This window comes from Eschrichtius robustus, chromosome 14 (assembly GCF_028021215.1).
Source record: "Eschrichtius robustus isolate mEscRob2 chromosome 14, mEscRob2.pri, whole genome shotgun sequence".
In the NCBI taxonomy this organism is placed as follows: Eukaryota; Metazoa; Chordata; class Mammalia; order Artiodactyla; family Eschrichtiidae; genus Eschrichtius; species Eschrichtius robustus.
The window spans coordinates 34,123,884-34,151,580 of NC_090837.1; the positions used below are offsets into that span (position 1 = coordinate 34,123,884).

The following is a 27,697-nucleotide window of genomic DNA, read 5'->3' on the forward strand; positions in this document are numbered from 1 at the left end:
ATTGCTATAACCTGTCTTTTAATAAAATCGTGCAAAAATATAATTAGAGGTTTTCAGTTCAGTCCTTAGGTATGTGAAATGTCCATCAAGGGGGCAGTGATGAGTTTTTCTTAGTATGAAGATGTAACTAGAATTCAAGCTATTTCAGTGAAACTATATTGACCACCAGAATGACAAAACCCATGGACATGTAAGGAAAGGCAGCTATAGATTTTGGTCCTGAGAGGATTTCAAGAACTACTTTGTTTGACATGAGGGCTCAGACCTTCCTTTTTCTTCCCCTTTTTTGGCCCTAAGAGAATCACAGAATTCTGAACCAAATTTTAATGATCAAGTAATGCCTTTAATTACAAAAGAAAAACTGAGACCAAAACTGTAATTTACAAAAAAGGAAGCAGCCAAGTCATTTAATACAAGGCAATAAAGGTGAGTGGATACAGCTCAAAGAATGCACCATTCCCTGCCCCCGCTTCTTTTTGCTACAAGTTGCACGCATCTTTAAAAACACCATCTTTGCCAGATTCAGGAGCAAACACAGAAATTGCTCAAGTTGGGTTTTCTGCCTCCTTTGTAAGCTGCACATGTTTTTAACATGTATTTTAAAACTGTGATATGAAAAGTCCATAAAACAAGAAGCAAATACGCCATTCTCTGCACGTGAAAGCATTATTTTACCAGACATCAGAATATGCACTTAGAATTTTTTCTCACACTTGTGTTCCTGTGGAGATATACATTTGGTCTTATTCATCTGTTTCTCCTGTAACCCCAAGTACAGTCCCCAATATATGGTGCTGTAAGATACATATTTACATTTTAAAAGTAAATACGTTTTCCATGTACTGTTCAGCGCCTGGACTTTTCTGATAAAAGGCACAGTCTCTGAGCCTGTTGTGGTTTCAGAACAGAAACGAAGTATGTGAAAAACAGGTTCCTGGGGCAGGAGTGTCAATATTTGTCTGCCAGCCACGCGAACCCTGGCAGCTGTCTCCGGACCTGAGGTCTCCAAATCGGTGTCCCCGGGCGTGTGACAAGCTCAGACACTTCCCAGGCTGGCACAGATCGTCCAGGGCGGGCAGCAGCAGTTTTCAGAGACGGCAGGTGGCAGGGGGGCGATTCGGGGTGGTCCGTTCAATTGCTAACAGGTCCCCCGCCAGTGGCCGCGCTGCTGGGCCGAGTGCAAAGGCAGCGGGGCTTCCTCGCAAGGGTTGGGCCCAGCAGGTGGGGACTGGAGAGCTCTTTGTGAGTCACGGCCAAGCACGACCCGGTCAGTGGGGCTCGCAGCCCTGCCGTTTCCTACCCGTTCCTGCCAAAGGCCCGCTTCAGCGCGTCCACGAAGGCCTCGTAATGTGCCAGGATGGGGCTCTCCCTCTCGATGTAGGGGACAACCCACTCCTCGGCCGGCCCACTGAGGCGGCTGATTAAAAACGCCACCTTGAGGATGTCGTTCGAGAACCTGGCCTCAAAGAACCTCATGTAAGACGCCGCTTGGATCAAAAACTCGGGAAGCCGGGCGGAGTCGCCTTTGAACGTCTCGGGAAAAGCCACCGGGCAGGCGGGCGGGCGCACCTGGGCCAGCAGGTTGGCTTTCTCGCACAGGAGCCGCCGCACCTGGTCCATGAGCTCTTTGTTCTCCCTGCGCAGCGCACGGTTCTGGGTCAGGAGGTCCTGCATCATGACCGCCAGCGCGTCCATCACCGCCCGCCGGGTTCCGTCCCCGCCGCCGCGCCGCCGGAAGTGCGTGTGGCTCGGGAGCGGGTCCCGGGGGTCTCGGGGGCGGGTCCCGGGGGTCCCGGCGGCGCGCGTCCGCCCTCCGCGGTCCTGGCCGGGCTTATGCCCGAGCGCCGGCAGGCAGCGTCGCCGGGACTATTGGCCGGAAAACCAGCATCCGGGAGGCCTGAAGCAGACGGGCGGCGGCCAGAGAGGAAATTTGGAGTAGACTGGGGGCCGAGCCGAGGGCCGCAGCGCCGCGCTCGGCGGAAGAATCTGACGCCGTGGCTGCGCTCTTGGACTTCCGGTGGGCTCCCTCCGCGACTTCCGGTGGGCTCCCTCCGCGGCCGACGCGCAGGTGCTTAAAGGAGAAGCTGTCTGCTCGGGGATCGAGTGTCACTGGGCGGCTGCAGCTTCGCCAGCTCCTGCCGAGCTGCGAAGCAGTCGTAGAGCTTTTTGAAGTTCCATTATCTCTGGCTGTTTGCATGTTACGCTCAAGGCTTCACAGCCACGAGGAGGCAGTTCTAATAAAGCCCTCTGTGCCTGCAGAGTAGACCATCCCTTGGGGCTTCCAACTTGACGGAACGAGGAGCATCTCTCCTATCCGGAGTGCCTCCCAGGTGCCAGACGCCTTATCCTATCTCATCTAAGCCTCCCGACTCTGTGAAGCCCATGCTAGGTTTCTGGTTTGTTTGTTTGTTTTTGTTTTCCTGAGGACACAAGCAGCTCAGAGAGTATACAAATTTACTCTGGCTACAAAGTCGGTGGTACGTTGGTGAAGGCTTCCTGAGTGCCAAGTGATTGAGGATGAACTTAAACTTAAGGTGGCGGCAGGGTCTGTAGATTGGAAGAGGCCCTGTTGAGATGAACGCCATCTGTATTTATATGAATGAGAGAAACAGATTCCGTCTGGTCCAATTCAGCCACCGTTTACTGGCGCTGGCTGTGAGCTCTGCTTCTCTACTGTAATTAGGCTCTGCTCTGACCTCCTTCCTATCTAACAATTCTATTTTTTCCATCAGTGTGACGCGCTAGGTAAAGAAAACTTCAACCTTTGTGTGTGTGTGTGTCTGTGTCTGTGTGTGTGTGTGTGTGTCTGCGTGTCTCTGTGTGTGTGTCTGCAACCAGCGAGTCGTTAAGCACGTTGTCTACCAAGAACCACTCTCAGGCTCTGGGACTTCAGCTATGTCCCACTGTTTCCATATTTGAGGCGCTCAAAGATTGACCCCGAGGACCCTCCCATGCCAGAACCACCCGAGGTGAAACTGGGGGGAGGAAATTTCAGGAGGGGGTATTGCTGTGTGGTTCAGTGACTAAGAAACCCAAATAACATATCTTGATGAGTAGTTACATTTACGTTTAAGAATATAATTTTTGACTTTTTAGAAATGAGAAGTGATACTTTTTGCCAGAATCCTCCGTTTGTCATTTACATGGAGATGGTAGGTTTTGATTCTGGCTTTTGATCGATGTACTTTTATTTGGTATTTTACTGTTGGAGACTAGTTTGTATTAATAAAATAATGTTTCCTAATAAAGCTGCAGGTCATAAATTGTGCTAAAACACTTTCAAAAACAAAGTACAAAAATACTTGAGATCAGTTATTTAAAATATATGTACCTCAAGAAAGAAGAAAGTCATATAACAAAAAAAGTGGTTATCTTTGGGTGGTAAAATTTTTATTTTATATGTCTGCATTTTTGAAGTGACTATTGATTTTACAATAAAAACAAAATTTATTAAAAATGAAAGAAAACAGGAAATATAAAAGAAATGCTTTACATTTTTAACACATTAGTTATCTAAAGGGAATTTTGGAAAGCACAGAGGATGAATGCCTAGCTTAACTGAGACTGCATTTCAGATCTCAGGCTTAATCTGAAAACATGTAGTGTTCTTCTGTTCCTTTTTAGCTAGAAATTATTATTATTTTGCCAAGGAAAAAGATAACGTCATCATATTCAGTTCATCTAAAAAAAGAAAGCCATTTACTGAATCAGTATAACTTACGGAATTTCTCTGGAGCTACAGAGAGTATCAAAATGTCATTTGAAGTTTCAGAGCCAAAATGAACTCTTAGTTTGTCCTCAATATAAGAAATACAAAATTTATGAACCCAAATACAAGACTGGGCAATCAGCTCAAAACACTGAGGATGTGCTTTCCACTAACTAATAATACCGCATACATTCTTACGCACATATCATATGTTACAGTATACATTTTTAAGAAAACCATGTTGCCAGATATATGATAGGTCATCTGGTCCAGAGCTTTTCTGTGCTGGGAGTTCTAGTTTTTTGTTGTTGTTTTTTAATCACTGATTTAATCTCTTGTTATAGGTCAGTGCAGTTTTTCTATTCCTTCTTGAGTCAGTTTCGGTAATTTGTGTGTTTCTAGGACATTTTTCAATTTCATTTAATTTATTGGTGAACAATTATTCATAGCATTCTTTTATTTTTATTTGTGTAAAGTTGGTTGTAATGTCCCCATCTTCATTTCTGATTTTAGTTATTTGCATCTTCTTTTTTCTTTCTCAGTCTAGTTAAAGTTTGTCTGTCAATTTTGTTAATTTTTTTTCTAAGAACAGACATTTGGTTTCATTGATTCCCTATTTCACTTACCTCTGTTCTAATCCTTATTATTTCCTGCCTTCTGCTAGCTTTGGGTTTAATTTGCCCTTCTTTTTCTAGTTTCTTAAAGTGTGTATGGACCAAACTGGGTCCCCTCAAAATTCATATGTTGAAGCCCTGATCTTCAATGTGACTGTATTTGAAAATAAGGTATTTAGGGAGGCAATTAAGGTTAAATGAGGTCATAAGGGTGGTTCTGTTTCTCTGAAGAACCCTGACTAATACATTCTTCTTTTAGTCATTTCTAATTCTTCTTTAATCAAGGGTATATTCATGGATATATTCTCTAAAAAACTATCTTTCAAATGTATAGGACCAAAAAAAAAATCCTATGACAAATAAGAACCAGGACCATGAATTTTTTGTATGTGTGTGGTTCTGTGCATTCTCAAGATGTTTTAAAAGGCTTAAGAGAAAATACATTGAATGATGGTACACACCTGCTTTGGACAGGGTTGTAGTGGAGGATGTTAAATTTATTAAATTTATTAAATTTGGGGCGGGGGGGTGACTTTTCCCACTGGGGGACTCGCAAGTCCAAAACCTGTAGGGCAACGTGGCAGGCTGGAGATTCAGGGAAGAGTTGATGTTGCAGTTCTGAGTCTGAGATAAAAGCGCAGGCAGAATTTCTGTGTTGTCGTCTGGAGACAGAACTCTTTCTTTGGGAAACTTCAGCATTTGCTCCTAAGGCCTTCAACTGATTGAATGAGGCCCACCTGTGTCATGGAGGATAATCTGCTCACTTTATTTTACTTTTTTTTAAAGAGTATTTTTAAAAATTTATTTTATTTATTTATTTTTGGCTGTGTTGGGTCTTCGTTGCTGCGCGTGGGCTTTCTCTAGTTGTGGCGAGCAGGGGCTACTCTTCGTTTTGGTGCCCGGGTTTCTCATTGTGGTGGCTTCTCTTGTTGCAGAGCACGGGCTCTAGGCACGCAAGCTTCAGTAGCTGTGGCACACGGGCTCAGTAGTTGTGGCTCGCGGGCTCTAGAGCGCAGGCTCAGTAGCTGTGGCGCATGGGCTTAGTTGCTCCGTGGCGTGTGGGATCTTCCCGGACCAGGGCTCGAACCCGTGTCCCCTGCACTGACAGGCACCAGTGTGCCACCAGGGAAGCCCTCTGCTCACTGTAAAGTCAATGATTCTAAATGTCAATCACATCCAAAAAATACCTTCACAGCAACTTGAAAACCAGATGTTTGACCAAGCAGTTAGTCACCATAATCTTGCCAGGTTGACACATAAAGTCAGCTATGTAGAAATTTGATCATTTTAGAATAAAATTTGAAGACGTTTGAAGAAATGGCCTAAACAAAAGTGAGCGTTTGTGAGAGAACTCATCTGAATGTTGTTTTTTATTTGACTCACAATTCTTGTAAAAAAAGAAGTTAAATCAGGAATATTTCAAAATAGTTACTTCCTTTAGGCAAGTAAATGCAGAACCATGTCCCTATCTGTGTGGGGTTAATCAGAATATATTTCAAACTGCTGAAAGCAATTATGACAAAGGACAGTGTGACTGTCTAATAAATGGTTGTTTTTGTTGTCCAGCGTGTATCTTTATCACTTGTTTGCTCTCTTTGGGGGAATCATTTACAGTGACTCAAACTGTGCGGCAGGAAGTGAAATGTCCCCTGATGTCACACTAAAAAGACTTGTGAGACACATCCTACAGGGGCTTGATGAATGGATAACCTGTGGAATTGAAATAGCATTTTAAATGGGTATATTTTTCTTGCAGATATCCTTAGGAGATAGTCCTCCTGCCTCCTGGAATGAATGGGCTTTGTTTTGACGTGGGCCCCATACTAAGGTAACAGTCTCTTTTGGTCATTTGTCAGCGTGTCTGGAACCCCAGCTATATTCACCAACCTTTATAGATTTGTTGGGGGAATCAATTGAGTAATGCATGTGAAAGCATTTTGGAAGCGATCAAAAATTAGAAAGTTGATGATACAAGTAAGACAATGTCTTTACCAAAGCGATTATAAATGTCAGAGTATTTATCAGAGACCATTTGTTGGTTTCAAAGCTTTATACAATATTTAAATGAATTTTGGCATTTTTGGTGGGAGGGATGGTTTTATTGAATTTTCAGAGCTTTCCGTGTGGGAAGCAAAGCATTAAGGAATTCACTGAATTCAAGATTTTAATAGCAGAGGCAATAATATGGCCTATATGACTATCAGTGTAACAAGGTTAAGTGGTCCTTTAAAGGACAGAATTATGTGTCAGCTTGTCCTAGGTACTAGGACACAGCAATGAATAAAAACAGATACAGTTGTTGCTATTCTGGAGTTCGTGATCCATGCATGATTAAAGAAAACTGGGGCAGCATAGTAAAAGAAAAATTATGACAGGGGACCCCAGTTGATACTGTGTAGTCAGAGAAGTGGGCCTTGAAGAAAGGGCACTTAAGTTGAAATCTGAAGGACATGAAGGCATTAACTAGGGAGGAGATGGGGATTTTCACAAAGGCAATCGGCAAAGTCTCTGGTGTCAGAGGAAGTACGGTATATTTGAAGACAAAAATCCCAGCATATCTAGAGCGCAGAGTGAAAGGGAGAACAGTACAAGATAGGGCTGGAGAAGGAGGCGGTGACTAGACAGTGCAGGTGCCCAGTGGGCTACGTTACAAATCTTGGTCTTCACCCTAAGAACAATAGAAAGCCATTGAAGTTTTAATTAATAGGGCACATGATTATTTGTTTTGAAGAGATTACTCTGGCTATAGTTGGGGTCAGAGCAGATATGAGGAGACCAACCAAAAGGCTGTTACAATTGTCCAAGCAAGGGATGATGGTAGCTTGGATATGCAGAGTAGCAGGTGAAAAGAGAGAAGCAGACAGCTTTGGGAATTCTATAAGGGGTCAAATGGACAAGATGTAGTGATGCATTGCATGCAGCAAAGGAAAAGCTTGGTGACTTCATTTACTAAGATAGGAAATGCTGGAAGAGGATCATAGGTTTATCTTGGACATGTTGAGCCTGCCATTACTAATAACTGTAGCCCTCCTTAATGTCAATTCCAATCACCCTATTACCACCAGTTCTTATGTTTCCATCTCACTCTCTTTAGTACCACTACTCCAGTGTTGCTTTTCCCACCAGTCCCTATAGTCTATTGATCTCTCATGGTTTCATGGCTTCTCACTCTTTTCTGATCTCATTGACCACTTTATTCAATTTCTGTTCCTTCCGTAGCATCATTATCATCACCTCTTTGCATACATGCTCGACTCCCTTGACCTTCTCTTGCTTCATTCTCTCTTCTTGGAGAAAACACAATCCTACTTAAATTCAGTTCTCTACTTGCTCCTTACCTGCCCTCATTCTGGAGAAAAACACAAAGCCATGCTGAATGGGCTCAATTTATATGAGCGTTAATATCAAACATACCCATAATGCTGCCTGAAAATCATACTGGCTTTCACTAGTACTCACTCTTCAACTCTCCTTGGTGATTGTTTCATACTGACCACACCTCAAATCTTTCTTCTCCACTTCTCACTCTAAGCGGATGAGCTTGCATCCCGCCGCACTGAGAAACAGAAGCAATCAGAAGAGAATGTCCATGAACTCCCGCCATCACGTCTACCCGCCTCTAGGTGTCTGTAATCATTTCTTGTGCCTTTTCTTCTCTTAGTACAGAGGAACTAAGCTTACCCTAGCAAAGGCTAACCTCTTCACTTGTGATCCCATTTCCTCCTAGGATGGGACCACCCAAGGGCAAGGGCAACGGCAACACTCAGAAATTCTCTCCTCTCTCCCCTGCATCATCACTCTTCTCTTCCACCAAAATCTTCTCTTGACCTCACTTTTCTCTCTGGCTCATGTCCATTTTCTTTCCCCCTCTTAACAGTGGAACTCCTCAAACGAGTTGTTTGTATTCACTGTCTCTGTATTATCTCCTCTAATTCTCCATCCACTTTAATCAGACTTTCATACTTGGTACTTTATTCATCCTGAATGTATCAAGGTCACTGTGACCTCCATGTCAATTTCAACCCTCATTTTATTGGACCTATTGGTAGCATTTAATATCAATGCCAGAGATCAATTTGATAGCAAATCACTCTTTCCACCTTGAAACTGTCTTCTCTTGGTTTTCAAGTATCACATTCTCTTGGTTTTACTCCCATCCTCCAGATGCTCCTCCCAGTCTCCTTTCCTTGTTCTTCCTCACCTCCCTGTGTGCCCGGATCTCATTTCTTGGACCTCTCCTCTACCTCCACTTCTTTAGTGATCTTGTCCAGGTGTGTGGCTTTAAGTACCATGTATAGATCTGCAAACTCCCTAGTCTTTATCTCCAGCCTAGACCTCTCCCTGAGCTCTAGACTTGTATATCCAGCTGGTTACTTAAGAGCTCCTCTTGGATGTCTAATGCATGTCTCAGATTTAACATGTTCCCAAGTGAGTCTCTGCTCCTCGTTTCTGGACCTGCTCCTTCTGAAGTTTTCTCCATCTGAGAAAACGGAAGCGTCATCTTTCTAGTCACCCTGGCCAAAAACCTGGGGGTTATCCTTGACTTCCGTTTTTCTTCTCAAACACTATGTCCAACCATCAGCGAATTCTCTTGGCTCCATCTTCAAAATGTGTATGGAATCTGATCACCTTTTACCAGGTTCACAGCTAATACTTGGTCAGAGCCGCCATAACTGTCCCGTTGGACTACCTTGCCGGCCTCCTAACTGGGCCCCCTGCTTCTACTCCCAGCCCCACGCCCAGAGCAGCATTTTAAAAACACAAGTCAGATCATGTCATTCCTCTGCTCAGAACCCTCCAGTGGCTTCGCATTTCTTCAGAGTAAGAGCCAGAATCCTTACAGTTGCCTCCAAGGCCCTGTGCACTCTAGGCTTCCTGTTAGCATTCTGATCTATCTCCCTGCTCTCCCCCTTGTTCTCTCAGCCTGACCCACGTGGTGTCATCACTGTTTCTCGAGGGTGCCGCGCACATTGCCACTTACAGGATTTTGCACCTTTTGTTCCCTCTGCTCAGATGTCCGCTTTCATTGCTTCTTTACCCTTTTCAGGCTTTTTCTCAAGCATCACCTTCTCAGCGAGGCCTTATCTGATCACACTAAATAGCGTGTGTTCCATCTTCTTCCCAACACTCCCTATCCCCTTCTCCCACTTAATTTTTCTCCATAGCATTCATCCTGGTGAAAAATGTCTGTTTTTATACGTTTGTGCTTTCGTTTCTCTCTCCCCAAAGAGAACTGAAGCGTGATGAGGACAGGAGCTGTGTCTGCTTTGTTCACTGTTGTATCATCAGTTCCTGCAACAGTGCTCGACCTATGGTAGATTCTCAGTATTTGTTAGAAGCGTGGATTAATGAATCCAAGTGCATATAGTGAGTGGGCAACTCGGTCTTTGAGTCTGGAGCTCAGAGGAGAGGTTTTCACTGGGGAAGCACATTTGGGGCTCTTTGGCATAGAGATAGGGTGACCGTGTATTCAAGTTGGCCCAGCACAGTCTGGGCATAATTGCTAATAGTACCCCTCCTTTACTCTGAAAAAAATGCTCTGGTTTGAATGATAAATTGTAGAGTTCTCCTAAAAATTCATGGTAGCTGAAACCGTAGGACTGGATGGCATTGCCTGGAGAAAGCCTATAAAGTAAAACCAGAAGAGGATCTAGAAAGAGCCCTTAGGTTCTCTCACTTTTAAAGGCTCATAGAGGAGGGAGCAGTCAGACAAGGAGGAGAAAAACCAGACGCACAAAAGCTACGAAAAAAGAGTAGTTCAAAAAGAAAAGCAAGAGGTCAGTAGAGTCAAAGTCTACTGAGAGGTGGAATAAGATGAGGACTTGAGAGATAGCCATTAGATGCTTAGAAGTCAGTGATAGGCCTTAGATGCTCAGTAATAGGCCTTCTGGTGGAGTGATTAGGGCAGAAACCAGATCGATGTAATGGTGGGAGGAGAAATGAGGAAGACGGCAAGTTATAGAAAATCCAGTTCCTTTGGTTGTGAATATAAGAGAGAATGGGCAAATTCTGGATTACCCATTGAGCAGACTGAGTAGGTGCTTAAGGCAAAGCTCGTAGCAGAGTAGGAGCCGCACAACAGAAGAAATGTGGAGAGAATTTAGTGCTTGACAATTGGAAACAATGAACTAAAGGAGTCGTTACCAAAAACTCATAGTTCTATCTGGCTTGCTGTGCGTTGTTTTACTGTTTGCTTTACGTGTGGGAAAGAGTACCTCAGTACTTAGTCCTCTGAGTGATCTGACCAGGCCCTGAATGTGGTCACAGTGGAAGTGGGTGTGGCACTGAAAGGGCATTTTTTCTGTTTTTGTTTGGAAGAGGTTTGAGCTGAAATGTCGATGGGCAGGATCCAGATGAGAGAGAACAGCAGAGCAAACAGGAGAGGGGAGAGAGAACTGATGGTGGCATTTTACCTGGGAAGGTGGGAGGGGCGTGGGATATGAGCATTGATGGGAAGAGTGGCCAGAGGTGGGTTGAGGGGTACGTGTCTGCTGTAACTGGAGGGAAGACGGAGGGGCTGGGCACACATACAGCTGGGTTTGGCCAGGTGAATGTGGGAGGAGAGGGCGTTGCTGTCTGGGGTCTTCAACGTGCCCGAGAAGGAGGAAGGACCACCTGTGAGTGCGGGAGATGCCTGTCTGGGGCTTAGAGCAGTTACAAGAGTGACAGAGTCACCGACAGAGGAAACAATGTTAAGGGCTCTTTTGAGGTTGGTGATCATGAATCATCGGCTGACATGTCTTCAGTTACCTAGGTGATTACAGGAAATTAGGCTTTTTCTCTGATGGAGCAAAGATGACCGAGAGAAAAGTATTTAAGAGTGATGTTGCCTTCAGCGGCCAAATACCCACTTCTTCTTCTGTGATGTCATGAGTCAACATATATGTGTGGGAAAAGGTAGGGATCGTTTGGAGAAACACGCTCTGGAAGACAGTCTGTTCTGTTTCTCCTTCAGGAATGAGTGAGGCTGAGTAAAACGGAGGTTTTCCTCAGATAAAGTTCTCACCAGACTGGGTGGGAGTCAGGACGCCTGAGTCCCAGTGCTGGTCCTGCCAGAGCCATGTTGGCTTCCTTCTCTGGGTTTCAGGTTGCTCACGGAAAAGCTGTCAACAGACGATCTTATTTTCCTTCCACTTCTAGAATCTGTGAGTCTATGATGTCCTGTCTCCATCTCAGCTGCCTCCAGCAGACAGGCAGGAGTGTAAGTCCTGGACTTCGTTTTGGAATTGGAAGAGTTCTTACAGAATATCTGAGCCTGAATTTGTGCTCCAGCATACTGGCTTTCGAAGGGGCCTGATGAACTTGACCCTTCTTGCTGGGTGGAGCTGTGAACCCATTTTTAGCAGATGAGGCAAAGGAGTCAGGCAGGTGTAGATTAAAACACAATTTTTATTACTTTACCAGTAATAAATCAGCTTTACCTTCTGATACTGGAGAATGTGGCTTTGAGCAGCTTAGGCAAATGGGCTTTGTGATACTGAATTCCAAAATGAGGTTCACGCACCCACCAGAGTCACAGGAGCACAGAAATTGCAGACTTGGCCACATCGTCCTTGAGGACGTGATCACACAGGGAACAGAGGAGGACACAGGCTTTGTGCGGGCAGCCAGCTCCCTAAATAAAGGCAGAGAGAGGAAGGAGTGGAGTCATCAAGTATCAGGTTCTCTCCTCCACTTACCACTCAAGTTAAGTTGCTCCTTGTCAGGGGAGAAGTAAGGCTGAGTGAGAGAGGGAGCGAAAGAGCAGGATTTATGGGAAGGGACACTATCCTTTCCAAGGCTTATGAAGGTGGAAAGTGTAAATGGAAGCACAAGCAATTGCATGGCAGGGCAGTTTTTTGTTTCTTTTTTTAATAAATTTACTTGTTTATTTTTTATTTTTGGCTGCATTGGGTTTTTTTTTTTGGATTAATAGTTAACATTTATTAACATTTGACTATAATTGCTTCATCTGTTTTTTTGTAAGAATATTTTAATGGCAGACATTTCTCCCCTAAATATTTTAGTGTGCATCTCTAAAAAAGTCTTTTTCTGTTTACATAACCACAATAACTTTATCACACTTAACAAAATTGACAACAATACCTTATATTATCTAATATCCAGATCATATTCACATTTCCTCAGTTGTCCCAGGATCCAGTCAAGGACCCTGCATTGTATGTGGATGTTACATATCCTAAGTCTTTTTTTTTTTTTTTGAATTTTATTTTATATTTTTATACAGTAGGTTCTTATTAGTCATCCATTTTACACACATCAGTGTGTACATGTCAATCCCAGTCGCCTAATTCATCACACCACCATCCTCACCCCACCACGGCTTTCCCCCCTTGGTGTCCAGACATTTGTTCTCTACATCTGTGTCTCTTTTTCTGCCTGGCATACCGGTTCATCTGTACCATTTTTCTAGGTTCCACATACATGCGTTAATATACGATATTCGTTTTTCTCTTTCTGACTTGCTTCACTCTGTATGACAGTCTCTAGATTCATCCACGTCTCTACAAATGACCCAATTTCGTTCCTTTTTATGGCTGAGTAATATTCCATTGTATATATGTACCACATCTTCTTTATTCATTCATTTGTCAATGGGCATTTAGGTTGCTTCCATGACCTGGCTATTGTAAATAGAGCAGCAATGAACATTGGGGTGCATGCGGCTTTTTGAATTATGGTTTTCTCTGGGTATATGCCCAGTAGTGGGATTGCTGGGTCATATGGTAATTCTATTTTGAGTTTTTTAAGGAACCTCCATACTGTTCTCCATAGCAGCTGTATCAATTTACATTCCCACCAACAGTGCAAGAGGGTTCCCTTTTCTCCACACCCTCTCCAGCATTTGTTGTTTGTAGATTTTCTGATGATGTCCATTCTGATGACGTGTGAGGTGATACCTCATTGTAGTTTTGATTTGCATTTCTCTAATAATTAGTGATGTTGAGCATCTTTTCATGTGCTTCTTGGCCATCTGTATGTCCTCTTTGGAGAAATGTCTATTTAGGTCTTCTGCACATTTTTGGATTGGGTTGTTTGTTTTTTTAATATTGAGCTGCATGAGCTATTTATATATTCTGGAGATTAATCCTTTGTCCGTTGATTCATTTGCAAATATTTTCTCCCATTCTGAGGGTTGTCTTTTCATCTTGTTTGTAGTTTGCTTTGCAAAAGCTTTTAAGTTTCGTTAGGTCCCATTTGTTTATTTTTGTTTTTATTTCCATTACTCTAGGAGGTGGATCAAAAAAGATCTTACTGTGATTTATGTCAAAGAGTGTTCTTCCTATGTTTTCCTCTAAGAGTTTTATAGTGTCCAGTCTTACATTTAGGTCTCTAATCCATTTTGAGTTTATTTTTATGTATGGTTTTAGGTAGCGTTCTAATTTCATTCTTTTACGTGTAGCTGTCCTGTTTTCCCAGCACCACTTATTGAAGAGACTGTCTTTTCTCCATTGTATATCCTTGCCTCCTTTATCATAGTTTAGTTGACCATAGGTGCGTGAGTTTATCTCTGGGCTTTCTATCCTGTTCTGTTGATCTATATTTCTGTTTTTGTGCCAGTACCATATTGTCTTGATTACTGTAGCTTTGTAGTATAGTCTGAAGTCGGGGAGTCTGATTCCTCCAGCTCCATTTTTTTCGCTCAAGACTGCTTTGGCTATTCAGGGTCTTTTGTGTCTCCATACAAATTTTAAGATTATTTGTTCTAGTTCTGTAAAAAATGCCATTGGTAGTTTGAGAGGGATTGCATTGAATCTGTAGATTGCTTTGGGTAGTATAGTCATTTTCACAAAATTGATTCTTCCAATCCAAGAACATGGTGTATCTCTCCATCTGTTGGTATCATCTTTAATTGCTTTCAACAGTATCTTATAGTTTTCTGCATACAGGTCTTTTGTCTCCCTAGGTAGATTTATTCCTAGGTATTTTATTCTTTTTGTTGCAGTGGTAAATGGGAGTGTTTCCTTAACTTCTCTTTCAGATTTTTCATCATTAGTGTATAGGAATGCAAGAGATTTCCATGCATTAATTTTGTATCATACAGCTTTACCAAATTCATTGATTAGCTCTAGTAGTTTTCTGGTGGCATCTTTAGGATTCTCTATGTATAGTATCATATCATCTGCAAACAGTGACAGTTTTACTTCTTCTTTTCCAATTTGTATTCCCTTTATTTCTTTTTCTTCTCTGATTGCCATGGCTAGGACTTCGAAAACTATGTTGAATAATAGTGGCGAGAGTGGACATCCTTGTCTTGTTCCTGATCTTAGAAGAAATGCTTTCAGTTTTTCACCATTCAGAAGATGTTTGCTGTGGGTTTGTTGTATATGGCCTTTATTATGTTGAGATAGGCTCCCTCTATGCCCACTTTCTGGAGAGTTTTTATCATAAATGGGTGTTGAATTTTGTCAAAAGCTTTTTCTGCATCTATTGAGATGATCATATGGTTTTTCTTCTTCAATTTGTTAATATGGTGTATCGCATTGATTGATTTGCGTATACTGAAGAATTCTTGCATCCCTGGGATAAATCCCACTTGATCATGGTGTATGATCCTTTTAATGTGTTGTTGGATTCTGTTTGCTAGTTTTTTGTTGAGGATTTTTGCATCTATATTCATCAGTAATATTGGTCTGTAATTTTCTTTTTTTGTAGTGTCTTTGTCTGGTTTTGGTATCAGGGTGATGGTGGCCTCATAGAATGAGTTTGGGAGTGTTCCTTCCTCTGCAGTATTTTGGAAGAGTTTGAGAAGGATGGGCTTTAGCTCTTCTCTAAATGTTTGATAGAATTCACCTGTGAAGCCATCTGGTCCTGGACTTTTGTTTGTTGGAAGATTTTTAATCACAGTTTCAATTTCATTACTTGTGATAGGTCTGTTCATATTTTCTGTTTCTTCCTGGTTCAGTCTGGGAAGGTTATACCTTTCTAAGAATTTGTCCATTTCTTTCAGGTTGTCCATTTTATTGGCATAGCGTTGCTTGTAGTAGTTTCTTAGGATGCTTTGTATTTCTGCAGTGTCTGTTGTACCTTCTCCTTTCTCATTTCTAATTTTATTGATTTGAGTCCTCTCCCTCTTTTTCTTGATGCGTCTGGCTAATGGTTTATCAATTTTGTTTATCTTCTCAAAGAACCAGCTTTTAGTTTTATTGATCTTTGCTGTTGTTTTCTTTGTTTCTATTTCATTTATTTCTGCTCTGATCTTTATGATTTCTTTCCTTTTGCTAACTTTGGGTTTTGTTTGTTCTTCTTTCTCTAGTTCCTTTAGGTTAAGGTTAGATTGTTTATTGGAGATTTTTCTTGTTTCTTGAGGTAGGCTTGTATAGCTATAAACTTCCCTCTTAGAACTGCTTTTGCTGCATCCCATAGGTTTTGGATCATCGTGTTTTCATTGTCATTTGTCTCTAGGTATTTTTTGATTTCCTCTTTGAGTTCTTCAGTGATCTCTTAGTTATTTAGTAACGTATTGTTTAGCCTCCATGTGTTTGTATTTTTTTAAATTTTTTAATTTATTATTTATAAATTTATTTATTTTATTTATCTTATTTTTGGCTGCGTTGGGTCTTCGTTGCTACGCGCGGGCTTTCTCTAGTTGTGGCGAGTGGGGGCTACTCTTCCTTGCGGTGCGTGGGCTTCTCATTGTGGTGGCTTCTCTTGTTGCAGAGCACGGGCTCTAGGAGCGTGGGCTTCAGTAGTTGTGGCACACGGGCTCAGTAGTTGTGGCTCGTGGGCTCAGTAGTTGTGGTTCGTGGGCTCTAGAGTGCAGGCTCAGTAGTTGTGGCGCACAGGCTTAGTTGCTCCGCGGCACGTGAGATCTTCCCGGACCAGGGCTCGAACTCGTGTCCCCTGCATTGGCAGGCGGATTCCTAACCACTGCGCCACCAGGGAAGCCCTGTGTTTGTGTTTTTTACATTTTTTTCCCCTATAATCGATTTCTAATCTCATAGCATTGTGGTCAGAAAAGATGCTTGATATGATTTCAATTTTCTTAAATTTAACAAGGCTTGATTTGTGACCCAAGATGTGATCTACCCTGGAGAATGTTCAGTGTGCACTTGAGAAGAAAGTGTAATCTGCTGTTTTCGAATGGAATGTCCTATAAATATCAATTAAATCTATCTGGTGTATTGTGTCATTTAAAGCTCGTGTTCCTTATTAATTTTCTGTCTGATGATCTGTCCATTGGTGTATATGAGGTGTTAAAGTCCCCCACTCTTATTGTGTTACTGTCGATTTCCTCTTTTATAGCTGTTTGCATTTGCCTTATGTATTGAGGTCCTCCTATGTTGGGTGCATATATATTTATAATTGTTATATTTTCTTCTTGGATTGATCCCTTGATCATTATGTAGTGTCATTCCTAGTCTTTTGTAACATTATTTTAAAGTCTGTTTTATCTGATATGAGTATTGCTACTCCAGCTTTCGTTTGATTTCCATTTGCATGGAATATCTTTTTCCATCCCCTCACTTTCAGTCTGAATGTGTCACTAGGTCTGAAGTGGGTCTCTTGTAGACAGCATATATATGGGTCTTGTTTTTGTATCCATTCAGCAAGCCTGTGTCTTTTGGTTGGAGCATTTAATCCATTCACGTTGAAGGTAATTATCGATATGTATGTTCCTATGACCATTTTCTTAATTGTTTTGGGTTTGTTTTTGTAGGTCGTTTTCTTCCCTTGTGTTTCCCACTTAGAGAAGTTCCTTTAGCGTTTGTTGTAGAGCTGGTTTGGTGATGCTGAATTCTTTTAGCTTTTGCTTGTCTGTAAAGCTTTTGATTTCTCCACTGAATCTGTATGAGATCCTTATTGGGTAGAGTAATCTTGGTTGTAGGTTCTTCCTTTTCATCACTTTAAGTATATCATGCCACTCCCTTCTGGCTTGTAGCGTTTCTGCTGAGAAATCAGCTGGTAACCTTATGGGAGTTCCCTTGTATGTTATTTGTCGTTTTTCCCTTGCTGCTTTCAATAATTTTTCTTTGTCTTTATTTTTTGCCAATTTGATTACTATGTGTCTCAGCGTGTTTCTCCTTGGGTTTATCCTGTGTGGGATTCTCTACACTTCCTGGACTTGGGTGGCTATTTCCTTTCCCATGTTAGGGAAGTTTTCGATTATAATCTCTTCAAATATTTTCTCGGGTCCTTTCTCTCTCTCTTCTCCTTCTGGGACCCCTATAATGCGAATGTTGTTGCGTTTAATGTTGTCCCAGAGGTCTCTTAGGCTGTCTTCATTTCTTTTCATTCTTTTTTCTTTATTCTGTTCTGCAGCAGTGAATTCCACCATTCTGTCTTCCAGGTCACTTATCCGTTCTTCTGCCTCAGTTATTCTGCTATTGATTCCTTCTAGTGTAGTCTTTATTTCAGTTATTGTGTTGTTCATCTCTGTTTGTTTGTTCTTTAATTCTTCTAGATCTTTGTTAAACATTTCTTGCATTTTCTCGATCTTTGCCTCCATTGTTTTTCCGGGGTCCTGGATCATCTTCACTATCATTATTCTGAATTCTTTTTCTGGAAGGTTGCCTATCTCCACTTCATTTAGTTGTTTTTCTGGGGTTTTATCTTGTTCCTTCATCTGGTACATAACCCTCTGCCTTTTCATCTTGTCTGTCTTTCTGTGAATGTGGTTTTTGTTCCACAGGCTGCAGGATTGTAGTTCTTCTTGCTTCTGCTGTCTGCCCTCTGGTGGATGAGGCTATCTAAGAGGCTTTTGCAAGTTTCCTGATGGGAGGGACTGGTGGTGGGTAGAGCTGGGTGTTGCTCTGGTGGGCAGAGCTCAGTAAAACTTTAATCCACTTGTCTGCTGATGGGTGGGGCTGGGTTCCCTCCCTGTTGGTTGTTTGGCCTGAGGCGACCCAACTCTGGATCCTACCCGGGCTCTTTGGTGGGGCTAATGGCAGACTCTGGGAGGGCTCACGCCAAGGAGTACTTCCCAGAACTTCTGCTGCCAGTGTCCTTGTCCTCACGGTGACACATAGCCACACCCCGCCTCTGCAGGAGACCCTCCAGAGCTAGCAGGTAGGTCTGGTTCAGTCTCCTATGGGGTCACTGCTCCTTCCCCTAGGTCCTGATGAGCACACTACTTTGTGTGTGCACTCCAAGAGTGGAGTCTCTGTTTCCCCCAGTCCTGTCAAAGTCCTGCAATCAAATCCTACTAGCTGTCAAAGTCTGATTCTCTAGGAATTCCTCCTCCCGTTGCCGGACCCCCAGGTTGGGAAGCCTGACGTGGGGCTCAGAACCTTCACTCCAGTGGGTGGACTTCTGTGGTATGTGTTCTCCAGTTTGTGAGTCACCCACCCAGCAGTTTGGGGTTTGATTTTATTGTGATTGTGCCCCTCCTACCATCTCATTGTGGCTTCTCCTTTGTCTTTGGATGTGGGGTATCTTTTTTGGTGAGTTCCAGTGTCTTCCTGTCGATGATTGTTCAGCAGTTGTGATTCTGGTGTTGTTGCAAGAGGGAGTGAGAGCACGTCCTTCTACTCCACCATCTTGAACCAATCTCTCAGCATTGTGTCTTCGTTGCTGTGCATGGGCTTTCTCTAGTTGTGGCAAGTGGGGGCTACTCTTCGTTGTGCACGGGCTTCTCATTGCGGTGGCTTCTCTTGTTGTGGAGCATGGGCTCTAGGCACGTGGGCTTCAGTAGTTGTGGCTCGCAGGCTCAGCAGTTGTGGCTTACGGGCTCTAGAGCGCAGGCTCAGTAGTTGTGGCATGCGAGCTTAGTTGCTCTGCGACATGTGGGATCTTCCTGGACCAGGACTCGAACCCATGTCTCCTGCATTGGCAGGCGGATTCTTAACCACTGCGCCACCAGGGAAGTCCCAGAGTAGTCTTGATAATATAATACACACATTGTTTGTATATGCATGTGTGCAGGGTTCATACAGATTCAGTGGGCAATAATGTCATGTTATTCAAAAGTACATGTATGTGAAAATATTGGCAGTGTGTCGATTTTCCCTAAGTGTTGGAGCGGCTGTTCATTTAAAATCTCAAATCTCATTACCAGGGTCAAATGAGTGCTTTTCCATGGACAGAGGCTCGTATGTCTATGGGTATTTGTCCATTAAGGTTTACCTTTACACATTTTTTTGCCTGCGATTCTCTAATTCTAACTTATATAAAACTCATTTCGAGAAAAAAAAAAAAAGCTCATTTCTGTAAAGTTGGAAGTAATCTATCCATTGTTTGAATTCTTTGGTCTTTCTTTACACTGTTGCTTGGCATTTAATCCTATTCTGGCTTGCAATATCATGGTTTATATGTGTGTCTCTCCTTTATTAGAACGGAAACTTCCTATTTTTTTTTTTCTTTTTTGGCTGCGCCGAGTGGCATGTGAGATCTTAGTGCCCGACCAGGGATCGAACCTGTGCCCCCTGCATCTGAAGCACGGAGTGTTAACCACTGGACCACCAGGGATGTCCCTAGGAATGGAAGCTTCTTGAGGGCAGAGATCCTATCTTATTTTTATACCTTCCACAGTGATTAACCTTCTGCTATGCATTTCATAGGTGTTAAGCAAAGATATGTCAGATGAATATTTAACGAATAATCTTAAAAAAAATTTTTAAATTGACGTATAGTTGATTTACAATGTTTCAGGTGTACAGCTTAATGAATAATCTTAAACATTATTTTCCCATACCATTTTAAAGGGATTTCACACTCATTTATTTTCAACTCATTTCTCTAAGAAGCAGCTTTGTGCAGAGGAAAATACTACGTAGATTTTTGGACTTAAGCCAGGTCATAAAAGTTGATATTTAATAACAAAAACTACTACCTCTGTTACGGCTACTGCTGCTTCTCTAGTTGCTGCCTCTAGTTGCTGTTCATTGGGCAAGATTGTGTTTTATCATTTGTTATATCACTCAGTTTTCTTTCAAACCCTATGTGCTGGCTATTAATTTTTCTGTTTTAGCATTTAGAAAATGTGCTTAAATTCTCATGACTAGATTTGCAAAAGCACATCTGTCTGACTCCTAACTTTTCTTTCTTCTATTCTACATGGCTTTTTTCTAGTTCGTCATATGAACTCAAATTGTATTTTCAATATATATTCTTATCATGTGATAAAATGATCAACAAATGTTCATCCAAAAATAGAAATAAGTATGTTATCCTAAAGACAGGATAAACAAAAGATGTTGCTTTTCTTAAGCACAAAATCTCACACAGAAAGTGGATGAGATATAAGTTTATTTAGAAAAAGTATTTTAGAAAGTAACAGTAATTTCCTGTTTGGTTTGGCATTTAAATGCTCATATTAAAACCTGATCTTTGGAATAAATTATATTAGTTTAAAAGTGAAAAAGTGTTTCCATGATTCCCAGAATGGGCCCAGAACCACAGCCTCTGAGGGGCATGAAAGAAGCCCATACAAACTTTCTGGAACGGATAATCTTGCCATGGAGATGGGATTCAGACCTGAGGTATGTATATATATGTGTGTGTGTGTGTGTACATATATATATAAAACAAAAGATGTATGTGGCACAATGATAGTATTCAAGCCCTGTTCCATATATACAGTCTCTTTTTAAAATCAAACTAGTTCATTGCTTTCATTCAAACATGCATGCATTTAATAAATATCTTAAAGTGTGTACGGTTTCTACTATGTGCTAAGAAAACTCTGGGCATTGGATTGAAAGGTGGATAAGACACAGAAAAACTTCTGTTGAGGAACTCATAGTTCATGGGGGAGACAAGCAGATAATGATAACCCAGTGCTGTACTAACAATGATAGAGATGAACAGGGACTCTTGGGAAGCAGGGGACGGCACCAAATCCTGTATGGACAGCGGAATGCTTCCAGAAGGAGGCCTGCGTCTTCTCTGTAGGAATAAGTAGGAATTAGCCAAGTGAAGAGGAAAGGTGAGTAGGTCATTCTGGGCAGGAGGAAGCACATGGATAAAGATGTCAGACTAGGAACGTCAGGGAACAAGAGTTGTGTGCGGGGAACCAGACACAGTTCTGTGTCGCAGGAGTGGGACAGCACGGCAGGGAGTGGTGAGATATAAAGGCAGACAGCAGGCAGAGGCCAGATGCCACCTGCAGGCCACCTTCAGAAGTATGGATCTTTTATAGACAGCGTGCGTTATCAAAAGTTTTATTTTTCCCTTTGGAGAGGAGTGACATAGTATGTGGTTGGTGTGGCGTTCTCTATAGATAATTCTGGTAAGTGTGTGGTAAATCAGGCGTTAATCTGGCCTACTACCTGTTTTTATAAAGTTTTATTGACACAGCCACACCCATTTATGGACACGCTGACTGCTTTCCTATTGTGAAAATGGAGGTGAGTGGTTGTGAAAGAGATGCCTAGAAAGCCAGTGAATGTAAATAAGCAGATGGATGTGAAAACAGAAGACCAGTTACGATGCTACGGCAATAGTCCACGTGAGAGAGAATGAGGGTTTGATTAGGGCAGGGGTGATAGGAATGGAAGGTACCTGGTAAATCTAAGAAATATTTAGAAAGTAAAGTCAGGCAAGTTAAGGATCACTCAGCGACTTCTACAGTAGGTGGAAGATGCTGCCTCCGGTTGAGAGAGTGAGAGCACAGGAGAGTACTCGTATGGGAGGGAGGGGATGCCTAAAGTTTTAAATAGACTGTGAGTCTAAGGCCTCAGCCCACCTGCCACCTCATTCAAGAAAGGTCTGAGCTTTGGGATTGGGATATGGAGGGCTGCTGCAGTACTGCAATTAAAAACAAAAAAAAGTATCCAATGGTTTGTTTTTTAAGCTGTACCAAAATATCCCTGAATCCCATAGAGCTCTATCTCATCCTCATCTGTGTAGTCTGTCCCCACGTAGACCCCAGGTGCCATCAGAAACCTCTACACTGTCATCAACAAACTACATCCTTGGACTGAAAAATCCCCCCATCTGAGAAGTAGAAACTGATTTTGGCCCACATTCCAGTGTCCTGGCCTTTGGGAGGGTCCACTGGTCATTGTCCTCCTAGTGCCACAGGGACGGCGAGGCCCAGGCCATTGCCTTCTGTGTTTGTGAAAAGAGAAAACGCTATGCTGTGCAGTCAGTCACACTTAGCTTTTTTTATCCTTCTTACTTGAGTTTAAATTCTAGCTCTACCATTTACTGGCTGTGTGACCTTTGCAAAACCACTTAACCTCTCTGTGCCTCATTTGCTGTGCCTTTAGAACGAGAGCAATAACAGCATCTATCTCAGGATTAAATGAGACAAATTCAGGCAAAGAATTTAGCATAGAGCTTGGTATAGTCATTCAACATGTGTTTCTCGAATGGCTGCTGTAGAGCTAAAACCATGCTAGGCGCTGTGACCATTGTGATAATTAAACAGGCACAGGCTCTGCCCTTATGGTGATACCAGTGTAGCACTAACCAAGTAATCAAATAACTATGAAATACTAAATTGAGGAAAGGGAGATAAGGGAAATGAATCTAGGATCCTGATATAGAACAAATGGTGTGTACATTTGTGCATGTGCGTGTGTGTGTGTGTGTGTGTAGTAGTTGGCGGTTAGACATGCTAAGATTAGTTAGCCAGGAAAAATCTGTCTGAGTAATATTTAAACTTAGACTTGGATGAGAAAGAGACAGCTGTGTGGGATGAAAGGAAGAGCATCTCAGGCAGCCAGAACCACTGTGTGAGTGTCCTAAACAAGCACTCAAAAAAACGTTTAGTGAGGCTGGTAGACAGTCACAGGCCACACCCTCAGGTGGGGAACAAAAGATTTTTTATAACTAAGAGCCAATCTTTTTATCACTTTGATGGCAGAAAACTTAATCCAGTTACTTCTAGGCAGACTCGGTCAAGATGATTGATTACTCAGTCATTTCAGAAACCTCTGAGTAAAGTTCTGGAATTTAAATAGCTAATACAGGATTTCCACTTTGGACCTTTCCCGAGGCTGTGTCTAGACTCAAGGGCCGGGGTTGGGGGGTATCCAGTTTGCAGGCACCAGCCATGCCTTGGCAGTTGCTGAGACGCAACTTTGTCAGTCCTCCGCTTGTGGGACTTGATCCCTGATCCATCATCTGAGGTACCCACGTCTCCCCGTGGCCTCTGGTCCCTCTGGAACCTTCCTTATTCTGACCTCCAGACCCATCCTGAGGTGGGTTCTGAGGCCTGTCCCTATATGTCTAAGCCCTTCTACGTATGTGAGTGTTCTCTAGCGCTGGGAGGGGCCTAGGAGGTGGCCCTCAAGCTCATCTGCCCAGACAACTCACTTCGCTGTTGGTATTTTATCCCTCTAGCCTCAGCCTGGAAATTTTCAAGAGGCTAGAGGTCTTTGTGAACTACATGCCCGTGGAAGTCAGATGAAGGTCTTGGGATTTCTCCAAATTCATCTGGGCTCTCAGTCATTTCCCCTTTGAGGCCCCACCTCTCCATGGACTGACCAGGCTTGGGAGGCAGCCTGAGACACAGTCCCTTTTTTGGAGGCCCTGCTAAATCTATAGTTTCTTATCTGTCCTTGTGAAAAAAAAAAAAAAAAAAAAAATCTTGCCTCCAAGCCCAAAAGGAGTTTTCAAACAAAATAAAACAAATGCAAAATATTTCCTTTGGGGTTTGAATGAGTTTTCAAACAGAATAAAACAAATGTAGAACTGGCTATGCTTTTTCCCCCTTTTCACGCCAGCTCTTTTTATGTTACAAACTTAACCTTGAGGCTCCCACTCAGAAAAACGTTCCCCTCTGCTCTGGCAATTAATTGAAAGCCTCAGCTTTCAAGACTTTAGCCTCTGCTTTGCGTTTCAAGCGCTTATTTTAAAATTCAAATGCCAGGAATTTGATTGTTTATTTTCTGAACTCAGGTCAGTCTCTCTCTAAAGCAGTAAGATCCAGCCTAATGTCTACTGTTGTTATGTAAAGTGGTGTAAAAATCAATTACTATGAAAATTATCAATTTCAATTTCCAAATGTTATCATGCTACTTAAGCATTATTAGCTTATTCAAGGACCTTTTAACTATTTTTTCCTTAGATTTATCTGGCAGCTTCTCAGTACTAAGTATCCACTCCCCTGCCCACTGCCACTGACAGAAGCCAAGCTGTGTGGTTCATTATCTTCTCCTGCTTGCCCACCCACCTCCCAGGATGACCTCCACAGCCCCTCACTTCAGTCTCAGGGTTCTTTCACTCCCTCCCTGGGGTTGTTCTGCAGTCACTGACGGGTGCTCTCAAGACCTTGCTGTCCTCCAGGACTCTGCCTTAAACCCAGAAATCCTGCCTTCAGTCCTGGCAGGTTTCTTACTTTGCTCCTGTGGAGCTAGCATTTCAACCTCACAGCTTCTAATCCAGAACCACTTCTTATTTTCCTCCTCCTTATGGAGTTCCCCGTGGTTTACTTAATTTCTTTCCCTTAATTTCTTTCCCACTTGGATCCCATTGGTTAAGTGCATTCTCAACTGTTAAAGGAAAAATCCAACAATCGTATATTTTTGAAAAGATCATGAGTCGGGCAGCATCCAGGTTCAGGAGTGCTAAGAGAAAGGAGCTCTGAAGAGCTGCTCTAGGTGAGAGATTTTTATAGACCAAAGCGATCAGGAGCAAGGAAGTTATACTGGGCGTTTGCTGATTGATCAACGCAGGGTTACCCGCTTCATGGAGCAAAGGGATGTCTTGGAGCTGGTCTGGATACTTGTGTTGAGCAGGGAAGTGCTGATTGGTGGACCTAGGCCTTCCTTTTCTGGGAGATCCCAGCATAGAAACTAGCTAAGTTTTGGTTTGCTGACTGGGGCTTAGCATGAGTGACCCCTTCTTGGGCCTACTTTAGATATTTTAACATACCTGTACCTGACTTCATGTGACCATAGCACCTGACACGTCTCTAGATGAGTGTTTGCCGACCTCAGCTGGGTCTTAGTGTTATTCTCTCCCGCTTCCTCTCCCCTGCTTCTTTTTCCTATCTCTTTTTTTCTACTGGACTCTAAGCTACTGGGTCTTATGCCTCTGAATTTTTAGTATCTAATACTCTTCTTAGTACTGATCAATAAATATTTGGTGAATGAATGAAGAAAAGAGTAATGCTTATTCTTCAAATAAATTTAACATTTTATATCTACTTATTCATTCTTCAGTCATTCATAGTGGCTAAATACAATGATTCAAAAGTGTTGAATAGAAAACGTGAAATTATTTTAGATTTAAAACATTAAAGAATGAGGAAAAATTGAGTTAACATACTTTATAGTTAAATCTGGCTCTTGAAATATTCCATTTTTGGGATATTCTCACCCATATTTCTATTTACTAGAAACATTAAATTATTACAAACTCATTTTTAGATCAACTTATAGTAGTATAATTTACATGAAATAAAATGCACTCATTATAAGTGTATACTTCAATGAGTTTTGACACATGTAGATACCCATATAACCACCACTAACAGTAAAGATATAGAACATTTCCATCATCCCAAAAAGTTCCTTTGTGTCCCTTTTCAGTCTGTCCCGATCCACCTCCCTGTGTCCCCAAGCCCCAGACAATTACTGATCTGCTTTCTGTCACTATAGCTTCTTCAGCTTTTTCTAGAATTTCATGTAAATGGAATCATACAGTATATACTCTGTCGTGTCTGGTTTCTTTTGCTCCGTACATTGTTGAAATTTATCAGTGTTGTGGTCTCTGCCACAATTTGTGTAGCCATATAATGTTGATCACCTTTGAGGTTGTTTTAGTTTCTGGCTGTAATGCATAAAGCTGTTGTCCATGTTCTGCATAAGTCTGTATATGGATACAGTTTTCATTTCTCTTGGGTAACCACCTAGGAGTAGAATGCATGGGTCTTAGGGTAAGTATGAAGTTAATGTTATAAGAAACTGTCAAGCTGTTCTCCAGGGTGGTTGTTAACATTTTACATTCCCACCAGAGTTCTAGTTGCTCCCTATCTTATCACACTATATCTCATCAACACTTGGCATTGTCAGTCCTTTTACTTTCCCCCATTCTACTGGGTATGTAATAATGTCTCACTGTGGTTTAAATGTACATTTCTCTGATAACTAATGATGCTGACAAGTCTTTATGTGCTTACAGGCAATTAGTAATATATTCCTCTGGTGAAGTGTTAGTTTAAACATTTTGGCAAGTTTTATCTGGGTGATTTTCTTACTGAGTTGCAAGAGTTATCGATATATATGTCAGATATATATATTGTGAATATTTTCTCCTAGTCTGTACTTTGCATTTTTATTTCCCTAGCAGTGTTTTTCAGATAGCAGAAAATTTTAATTTCAGTGAAGTCCCATTTATCAATTATTTTGTTTTATGATTCATGCTTTCTGTGTTTCATCTAAGAAATCTTTGCCTACTCCGTGGTTGCAAAGAATCTCTCTTATGTTACAAGCTGATTTTTAAAATAGGTTAAAAACTAACCAGTGAGTCAGCATTGTTATGATCTTAGCTACTGTGGTCTAAAGAATAATTCTTCTTTGATACCAAAATCCCTGTGTAGTATACTGTGACTCTCCTAATTCTGAACTAAGCCTTTGAATAGAGATGAAGAGCTTTGAACAGTTGTTTAAGAAATTAATAAGTATTTCCAAAGGTAATGATTACATTTATTCCCAAACATAGAGCCCAAGTGAACAGGATACGAGAAGAGCACCCAGTTTCTCAATTCGGACTGTATTGAGGTTCTCTTCTTTGTCATTTTATGTGTATACACACACACACACACACACAACACACACACACACACACACACACACACACACACATAAAACAAGCTTGTCATTCCCGTTTTCTTTCTCCTCTTGTTTAAAAAAAATCTGTTTTGAGTCTCTCAATATGCCACTTTTTCTGTCTTTTGTATCTTTTTCCCTTTATATTTGCTCTTCCCAGAGAGCTCCATTTATTTCTCGCCTCTTTTCTTTCCCTTCCCATATTCCCTTCTTATCTCTTTTTACTTCTCTCTTCACCTCTTCTATTTCTAGTCTTTTTCTTCTCACTGATTATTCCCTTCTGAAATTGACTTAGTGTGGAACCTATATATAAACAGACAGAACTATGCATTCAGAATTTGAGTAGAGTTTTATAGTATCTATTCACAATTTTGAAGATGAGTTGAATGCTTTATGCTTCTCTTTAAAAACTGACCAAGTTGGTTTTAATTTGAATATTGTCTTCAACTGATTCTCTCTCCTGTCATCAGGTAGAATCAAGTTTTATTTGGTAATTTGGGAGAACTTTTTGTACAAAGATGAACACAGATACAAAGCTCTTTGGTAGGGAAAAAAAAATCTTCAAAGTGAGATTGTTTTTTCAGGAAAATATTCATTTTGCATAAACATTGTACAAAATTTTAACTGTTCTAATGTACTTTGGGAGGTTTTGCTGATGTTTTCTTTCAGAAAATATGGCTATTTCATAGTCCCTTTTAAAGAATCTCACAGGA

At 41.8% G+C, this 27,697-nt stretch overlaps 2 protein-coding genes across 2 annotated transcripts in view; one reads left to right on the forward strand and one right to left on the reverse strand.

The window, feature by feature from the left end:
* Positions 1-321: 321 nt before the first annotated feature.
* On the reverse strand, positions 322-1,981 carry LOC137776775 (protein LDOC1-like). The gene has a single exon (XM_068563452.1). The coding sequence runs from the start codon at positions 1,693-1,695 to the stop codon at positions 1,297-1,299; it is 399 nt and encodes a 132-aa protein (XP_068419553.1). The 5' UTR covers positions 1,696-1,981; the 3' UTR covers positions 322-1,296.
* Positions 1,982-2,049: 68 nt separating this feature from the next.
* The window catches only part of AKAIN1 (A-kinase anchor inhibitor 1), a 77,982-nt gene continuing 52,334 nt past the window's right edge, over positions 2,050-27,697 (forward strand). The window contains exons 1-3 of the transcript XR_011076319.1: positions 2,050-2,330; positions 6,080-6,151; positions 20,646-20,744. The gene's annotated coding sequence lies outside the window, so the exon portion shown is untranslated. The remainder of the gene's footprint in view (positions 2,331-6,079; positions 6,152-20,645; positions 20,745-27,697) is intronic.